Source organism: Monoraphidium neglectum, assembly GCF_000611645.1.
Source record: "Monoraphidium neglectum strain SAG 48.87 unplaced genomic scaffold scaffold01137, whole genome shotgun sequence".
Classification (NCBI taxonomy): Eukaryota; Viridiplantae; Chlorophyta; class Chlorophyceae; order Sphaeropleales; family Selenastraceae; genus Monoraphidium; species Monoraphidium neglectum.
Window position 1 is genome coordinate 9,306 of NW_014012491.1, and position 8,438 is coordinate 17,743.

At 66.2% G+C, this 8,438-nt stretch overlaps 2 protein-coding genes across 2 annotated transcripts in view; one reads left to right on the plus strand and one right to left on the minus strand.

Moving 5' to 3' along the window:
* MNEG_6784 (hypothetical protein) overlaps positions 1-2,260 on the minus strand; it is a gene marked incomplete at both ends in the record, with an annotated part of 5,372 nt that extends 3,112 nt beyond the window's left edge. Inside the window, 5 exons of the mRNA XM_014044742.1 lie at positions 513-680; positions 817-943; positions 1,247-1,390; positions 1,658-1,745; positions 2,146-2,260. Coding sequence (XP_013900196.1) covers positions 513-680; positions 817-943; positions 1,247-1,390; positions 1,658-1,745; positions 2,146-2,260 — 642 coding nt within the window. The remainder of the gene's footprint in view (positions 1-512; positions 681-816; positions 944-1,246; positions 1,391-1,657; positions 1,746-2,145) is intronic.
* A 1,679-nt stretch (positions 2,261-3,939) lies between these two features.
* Positions 3,940-7,828, plus strand: MNEG_6785 (hypothetical protein; the record flags this gene model as incomplete). The annotated part of the gene is made up of 8 exons (XM_014044743.1): positions 3,940-3,944; positions 4,260-4,649; positions 4,820-4,874; positions 5,044-6,321; positions 6,637-6,861; positions 7,172-7,276; positions 7,467-7,603; positions 7,816-7,828. The coding sequence occupies 8 exons, from the start codon at positions 3,940-3,942 to the stop codon at positions 7,826-7,828; spliced, it is 2,208 nt and encodes a 735-aa protein (XP_013900197.1).
* Between the last annotated feature and the right edge of the window lie 610 nt (positions 7,829-8,438).

Below are 8,438 nucleotides of genomic sequence, written 5' to 3' on the forward strand. Positions count from 1 at the left end.
TTCGTGTGCGTGTGCGTGTGCGTGTGCGTGCGTGTGTGTGTGTGCACGCGCTTGCGTGCGTACAAGTGTGGACGTGTGCGTGGGGCCATTGACATGTAGGGCTCGGAAAATGGGTGGGAGGGCATGCATTGCACAACACATGATTTCAACCCACGCCATGTCAATCATGGCTGCTGCCACGCAGCTTCAGCTGACCATTGATTGCCCCCCGCGCGCACATGGACCCACGATTGTGCGCCCCAGTTCAGCCCTCCTGGCTTGAAGGGCCCTGATGACCTGGCGAGGGGGTCCAGGCGCACGTTTGACCAAGTTTCAATGGTCAAACAAAAAGCCGCAGCATGCCGTACGTGCTGTGCTTCCTGTGGTACCTTGCCGGGAGCACAAACGTGGGAGCGCGCTGCTCGTGCACGGCGCTAGAAATTTGAGATGCGGGCGCCGATGCGGGCACACTTCACAAGGACTCATGTGGTGGAGGTCCGGGTCCCTGGTGCGCCGCAAAGTCCCCGACGCACGTCGTTCATGCGTGCATGTGAAAAGTAGCAGCCCTCCTGCGCACTGAGCGCCTGGATCCACGCCGGGCTCCCCGGCTCGTTGAAGGGCGAGAGGCTGTCAAAGACGAGGCCGTGCGCCTCCTTGAAGTGCGCGAGCGCCGCCAGCATGGACGCGGCAAACGCCTCCACCTGACGGGCAGGCAGTTCATGCATTTACACCGGGGAGACGCGCAATAGTGCACGACATGCCCCATGCGACAAGATGTGAATGCGGCCTGCGTGGGTAGTGCACACTCGGTGCGGTGGGACACATGCACGCGCGCACCTCCATGCGCCCCAGGTTGTTGCGGTACGGCCGCGTGTGCCCGCGGCTGGTGCCGCTCTTGCACATCCAGTACGGCGGCGAGTTGCAGAAGGCCTCGGAGTAGAACGCGTCGCGACCGATGAGCTCACTGCGCAGCAGCGGGCAGGGTGTGGCTTCGAAGGCTGCAGCTTGCTGCATGTCCCAAGCGCGCAGCCAGGCCAGCGCATGGGCCTGGCGCTGACAGCCAACGAAGGCGCGGCGCGGCGTCTTGAATGCAGCAGCTGCGGCAGTGCGAAGCGCCCTGCCAAAGCAGCACCGGGAAAACACTACTATGATAGCCAACTGTCAAATGTGTGTGCCTCAGCGGCTCAGGGCGGATGCAGACACGCCCCAGCTGCAGGATAAGCAGGCCTAGTTCGCCGCCATCACCGCGCGGGCGGCCCCAGCGCACCGCGCGCGCAGCAGGAACGCGGTCTGAGGCGCGTCGGGCTCGGGATCGAAGCTGCCGTCGCGGCTGTAGCAGCAGGGCACGGCTCCCCCGGCCCTGAACTTTCCGAGGTCATCCCCATTCAGGTCTGAACCCCCTATGTTGTACCTGGGAAGGGGACGTTCACGAGGAAGCAGGCGTGTGCGATTTGCAAGCACCGTTTCATGCGCTGAGGCAAGATGGGTGGTAGTTTCTGCATAACCGTTTGACGCGCAGCGCACAGGCTTGCACGAGGTCTCACCACGCCGGCACTGCTGGCGGAGCCCCGCCGCTGCGGCTTGCTCAAGTGAGTGGTGGACCCACCGGCAGGCGCCCTGCAGCCCAGCCCTCCCCTCCCTGGCCGGCCGCGGCCCTGCGTCCCCTGGCCGTGCCCACCTCACAATGTTGAGGCCCAGGCCGTCCCGGCTGAACAGCGCCTGAGATACGGCCTCCAGCAGCTGAGAGTCTGTGCCTATCGCGTGGGCTGTGAGCGAAAGCAGCGCATGCCCGATGCAGCGCGCCCATGGTCTGTACAGGATCTTGGCGGTTTGGCGGCGTGACACTGGGCGCCACACCGGTGCTGTGCATGCGCACTGCCATGTGCTCGCATCGAATGCACAGGTACGCAGGGTTACAGCCTGTCGCAGGCTGCTAGAAATGACACAACCTGTGGACGCTCGCGCGTGCGAGCACACGCGTGCACACGCACGCACGCATGTGCATGCGCATGCTCACGCACCGAGAGCAGCAATGCATGCCCGCACGCACGCTCACGCACACGCGCATGCGCACACACACACACCATCGCGCAGCAGCAGGCAGTGTCGCACGCTGCGGCTTCAGCAGGCGTCGCAGACTGTGTGCAATCCGTGTGATGCACTTACCAAACCATGCTAGCGACGTGCCCCAGCCAACAAAATCGCCGCTGCTGTCTGCTGGCAGCGTGTTTGGCACCACCAGCACCTTGGCATCGGCATTCCTCCCAGAGGTGCACCGCATGAGCCTTGCGCGACGGCCACCGATGGCCGCAGTGTTGCTCCTGCGCGTACAGCACTGAAATCTACGCTTGAAGCGCACACAGGCGATCCACCAGCGCGCGTTTTAAGCGCAACGAGTGACCACGTCGACCGCGTCCGAGTGACAAAGACGACGGAGCGAAGGCATCGTTTGAATGCTCTCGTGTACACCTGACTGAAGTGTGTAGGTACTCCCGCAGGTGCGTAACCCGTCGCTGCTGGGTAACAAGTGATCTCGGGCCGGCGATTCACTCAGAGCTTGCAGGGTGCTTGGACGCCCTGGACCACCATGTGGGCCTTCTTGCCAAGATGATGAATACAAGCATCCTCAACACTTATCCCATAAGTGCTGAGGATTAGCGCATGGGTCAGGCCAATGCTGACTAGCACGCAACAGACGATTTCTCACGTGAGCAGCATGGGCACTGCGACCTAGGCGAGCAACCTACACGCATGCAACGATCAAGGGCACGCCACCGAAATGCGCACCGCTTTCTGCCGTCATCAAGATCAACTTGGCAGGCTCCCGGTTATTGTTTTTCTGCCTGGTTTTTGTTTTGCACCCCCTGACTTTTGAGTATCGAGCAACTCTGCTTTTGCTTGTTATTGCTCGAGAGTAATCTCCACAACATAATTCCCAATTCAATTGAGTTGGCTTGCCAATTGGACAACTGTAAGGGAACCCTAGAGCCTGGGCCCAGGGCACTGCGGCTGCTAGGTGCTTCTGGGCAGCTCCTGAGACCTTTCAGCGGGCAATGCGCGTCCTCTAGGCCGGACAATTCTTAATCGCAGATTTTTGATCAAGCAGAGTTGGCTGTGGGGGCCCAGAAGCCTCATGGGCAGATGGGACACACCTCGCTCTGATTGTGGGCGGGACACGCATACATGTGCTCCACTGCCTCGCTGTCCCTGGTGAGCGCAGGCACCCTGCATGTTTGGCGCCGATTGTGCTCGCGCTCGTTAGCGGGACAAACTGGGATCAGAAACAGGCACTGGTGCTTCTGCATCTAGAGCCTCGCTATATATGTTGATGCCTTCGCCTTGGATGCTGGCAGACGGCGCGCAGCCGCCATCAATGACAGAGTTTCGAATAACTTTTGCAGCAATTGGTGTTGTTCCCCCGCATGTCCGTATCTGGATTGCAGCAGTGACTCGCACTCGCAGGCACTGCGGCTGCCACCATCGTGCGTTCCTGCTTGGGTAGTTGACTTGGTTGACTGGCACTTTCGATGCCAGCCGCTGTGTTTTTTTTGCTTCTGGCACCTTAATGCATGTTACAGCCAATTAAACTGCGGCGATTAGCCCAGACATGCTGAAAATGACTGTGATTTTGCCTCGTTCCACCCTGGTGGGTTGAGTCACCACATCCGTCACCGCGCCGATGCCGATCACGCGAGCAGCCCCACCTGATTGTGGGCATGGTATTGCAACACACATCCGCAAGTTTTGAATCACATAAATGTGGTTTGCCTATAAATCAAAAGCTTCAAAAGCTTCAAAAGCTTCAGAGGGTTCCTTCTTCTGCAGTACCCAGGACCAGCACCTTGCGGCAGGGAAACATGCTACTGACCTGCCGTTACTCGTGATTGTATCCGGCGCGGTGCAGGGCACGCGCGTAGTTGGCGCAGGGCCACCGCTGGCGTGGCCACGGCGCTCGTGACCATGAAGTGGTGGGTGTCAGGCATAATAGATCAGGATCAATCTTCTATATGGCGTGGCCCTCGTGGAGCGGTTGTGTGGGGCAGGCCCATGCATTCGCGGTGTGCGATGCACACATAATCGTCCCTATCTTAGGCTGTGCCCCCGGCTATATGCTGTTTCAGAAGGTGTTTATCACATGGCGGCCGTGCATGGCTGTGCCGTGTGTGCCCCTTTGGGCGTGCCCCTTCCTGGCCACTTCACAGCGCGGCTGCGTCCTCGCGGGCCTTTGCCGCGCACCGCCTCCCCAAAACCGCGCCCTCGCCCCTGCCCTCTCAATGCAGGCTGCAGTCCCTCAAGTCGAATCTCAAGAAGCGACGCTCGCAGGCTGGGTCCGCCGAGCTTTGTGCGGCCGGCGGTGATGACCTGCTGGGCGGCGCCGACGCCGCACTGGAGTGCGGCTTCAGCTCCGACAGCGATGCAGACTTCCCCAGCCGCCCCAAACGGCGCTCGGTATCCGTTGACCTGTTCAGCGCGCCGCCCGAGCGGGGGCATGCGCCAGCCGGCGCCGGTGCAGCCCCCAATGAGGAGCCCCACGTCGGTGCAGGGGGCGGCAGCAGTGCGTCCCCCGACCTCCGCGGCGCAGCAACCCGCGCGCAGCGGCAGGCGTCCGGCGAGCGGCTGCGGGAGCGGCGGTCGTCGCTCGAGCAGTGGCACGAGGCGCGGCGGCAGAGGTGGGCGCGCGCACAGCCCGGGGCGCGCATGTGCCTGCAGCGCGGTGTGGCGCAGTGAGGGGCCCTGTTTGCGGCGCTGGCCTCGCTGATCGTGCTGTGAGCGATTGCCCAGCGCGCTCTGCGGCAATCCAGGGCTGACGCATCGGATCGCGGTCCTTTGTAATCTGCAGGAACTCTATGGAGTCTCAGGGCACGATCTCCACTGACAAGCTGACGGTCTTCAAGGTGAGCAGCGCAGTTCCAGCCTCGCGCCGCATGGCGAAGGGCGCATCGCTGTGCCCGTGTCTTGGCCGGCGCGCAGCACAGTGCACGCCTCGCTGCAGCAGCGGCCCCGCCAGGCCCGTGGTTGCGGCAGCGGGCTTGGCGACGCGCCGCGCCCTCAACCGCCCCGCAGGCTGCGGGGACGACCATCCTCAACAACACGTACATCACGATCAAGCACCTCGGGTCAGGCACGTTTGGGCGCGTCATGCTGTGCTTCAACGCCTATGACCACCGGATGTACGCCATAAAGTTCTGCCGCAAGTCGCAGTTTGCGCAGACCGCGGGGCGCTGCGGTGGCGGCGCGCGGCGGCGGCGCGGCAGCGCCGGCAGCTACGGGCTGGTGTCGCCGGGGGGCGGCGGCGTCTCCGGGCCCAACGGGCTCGCCGGGCGCAGCGGAGGGGCGTTTGCGGGCGCGGGCGGCGGCGTTGGCGCGCACAGCTGCTGTCCGCTGCCGCCGCCGCCGCCGTGCCCGGCGAACTCGGCGGGGGCTGCGGCGTCCGCGTCACGCGAGGACGAGGCGGCACCGGCGGGCGCGGGCGGCCACCACCGGGACGCGCAGGCGCCGCAGCTCGTGCCGCTGCTGCCGCACCAGGTGATGGGGATGGGCGGCTTCGCACGCGCCGCCACGGGCGCGTCGCCGCAGCAGGGGGGGTCGCCATGGGCCCTGCGGCAGCCGTCGCCGCAGCAGCCGCAGGCGCTTGCGAGGCAGCAGCAGGGCCACCCGCAGGCCAGCGACGCGCATTCCGGCACGGCGCGCGTTGGGGCCGCGCACGACAGCGGCGCTTTTGGGAGCGCCTGTCCTTTCAGCGGGCTGGCAAGCCAGGGCGCCCTCAGCATCAGCGCGCCGCAGCTGTCGCCCTCCGCGCCGCCGCCACCCCCGCCGCCGCCGCCGCCCCCGCCGCCGCCCCCGCCGCCGCCCGGCGCGGAGGATGCGGCGATGGCTGACGCGGGCGATGGCAGCGGCCTCAGCAGCGGCGGCGGCGGGGGCGGCGGCAGCGGCGGCGGCGGCGGCCGCGCCTGCGTCGGCTCTCTGGACAGCACCGGCAGCCAGGCGGCCAGCCGGGGCCACGGGCCGACGAGCAGCGGCGTCAGCAGCGGCGCCAACGGCTTCGCTGTCGGCGCCTGCGGCGGCGCCGGCGGCTGTGGGGGCAGCGTGTTTCAGGAGGCGCTGTCGCGTTTCCAGACAGAGGAGCTTATAAAGGAGATCGCCATCCTGAAGAAACTCAGCCACCCCAATATAGTCAACCTTGTGGAGGTGATCGACGACCCCACGACCGACAGCCTCCTGCTGGTGATGGAGTACGTGGAGGGCGGCACGCTGCAGCCGCAGGAGGCGGGGCAGGGGCAGGGGCGGTGGCGGCCGCTGCCGGAGGGGCTCGTGTGGAAGTACGTGAGGGAGGTGCTGCAGGTGCGTGTTCGCTCGCGGGTGTGTGTTTGTGTGTGTTCATGTTTGCGTCTGCACGTATGTGTGCATGTGTGGGAGCTCGTGTGTGATGGTCCGCAGCGTTGGTCCGTCCGCGAGTCTTCGTCGGGCCCTCGCCCGCGCAGGCGGCGCGGCCTCGCAGAGCCGACTCGGGAGGGGGGACCAAGCAGCCGCGGCCTGCTCGCCCGGCGACGCCCCCGGCGCCTGCCCGGCTTCGCACCCCTTCCGACCATTGATGGCCCCCCACGCACCCCGCCCGACCGCCGCCGCGCCGCCCCAAACGCGCCCACGCCCCACCAGGGCCTGGATTATCTCCATGCGAATCACGTGGTCCACGGGGATCTGAAGCCTGCGAATCTGCTGCTGGATTCCAACAGCCACCGCGTGAAGATCGCGGACTTTGGCAGCAGCATCATCGCCGGCGGGGACCGCGCGTTCTCGCCGCGCGTGGGGGGCGCGGGGTTCAGCACGCCGGCGTTCAGGAGCCCGGAGAGCCTCACCAGCGGGTACCAGCCCAGCTTCGAGGTGCGTGCTGCGCGGGCTGCTGCGGCTGCTGCTGCTGTTGGTTGTTGTGACTATCCGAATGTTGGTCTTCGGGATTAGTGGGGATGTGCACACGAATCTGCGTGCTTCCGCACACACTCTCCACACGCGTGTGCGGGCACACGCACACGCATACGTATGATGCTTGAGCCTGGCATTTGGTCCCAGTTGTGCCGTTCTGTACCCTGCGTCTGTTGTTGGCTGCGTTGCAGCTGCGCTTGCTGGTTAGCTTCCTGCCCTCCCTCCGCATAATCCGCCGCTGCCTCCCCGCCCCCCACCCTGGTCCCCCCAGATGGACATGTGGGCTCTGGGCGTGTGCGTCTTCCTGTGGGTGTTTGGGGAGCTGCCCTTTACGGGCGCTGCGCCCTTCATCATATACGACAAGATCCGCAGCCAGGTGGGCGGGCCGGCTTTTCTGGGAGCGCGCGCCAGTGATCCGGGAAGGGATCTTTGCCGGCAAGGCGGCCGGCGGCTGCCGCCCCGCCACCGGGGGGCTTGATTACTGCACCAGCTAGGAAGCGCTGCGGCGACCCCCAGCCCGCTCACGGATTTGGCTGCACCACCTTTGCCCCCTTGCAACGAACCAGGAGGTGCGCCTGCCCCAGCCGCGCGAGGCGCCCGCGTGCCCCGACCGCCCCGGCGCCAGCCCCGAGCTGCTGGACTTTGTTGGGCAGCTGCTGCAGAGGGACGTGCTGCGGCGGCCGGACGTGGCGGGGGCCATGAGGTGGGTGGCGTGTACATGTGTGTGCGTGTGCGTGCGTGCGCGCGTGTGTGAGTGTGTGTGTATGTGAGCGGGGAAGCCACATCAGACGGGCCTGCTTGCAGCGGCAGCCGCGGCTGCCACAGGGTTGGCGGCGTCTGGGACGAAGCAGTCTGATTGTAAGTTTGCGTCAGACGAGCACGTCCGGCTCCTCGCCCTTTGCCCTTTGCCGTCAGGGTTTCCACTTGATCCGCGCCCTTGCCGACATCCCTGATTTTTATCCATCCACGCGTCAACCTCAACCCAGGCACCCGTGGGTCACGTTGGGTGGCTCTGCCCAGATGGTGTCGCTCAGCGACCCCCACACCACCCCCGGCGCGCCCAGCCCCCCGCCCGCCGCCCCCGGCGCGCCGCCGGCAGCGCCGCCGTCCGCACGCCCGACGCCGACGCAGCGCGAGATAGAGACCGCCATCCGCCTCGCGGACCGGCCGCTGCGGGAGCGCGTCGAGGCCGTCTTCACAGAGCGCCGCTACCGCGACGGAGAGGTGCTGGTGGCGCCCGGCGACGCCGCGGACACCGTCTTCCTGCTGGCCGCAGGGGAGGTCGAGATTATAGCGCCGCCGCTGCTCGGCGGCGCCGGCGCCGCGCAGCCGCTGATCAGCGGGTTCGATCTGGAGGAGATCTCGGGGCCCGGCGGAAGCGGGATGGACGCGCTGGAGGATGACCCGGCGCTGCTCACTGCGGCGGCGCGCGGCGGCGACAGCGGCGCGCTCGCGTCGGTCGCGCTGATCGGCGAGGTCATCGCCGCCGGCGCGGCGCCGCGGCCGGCGGCGACGGCCGCGGCGGCGGGGCCGCGGCC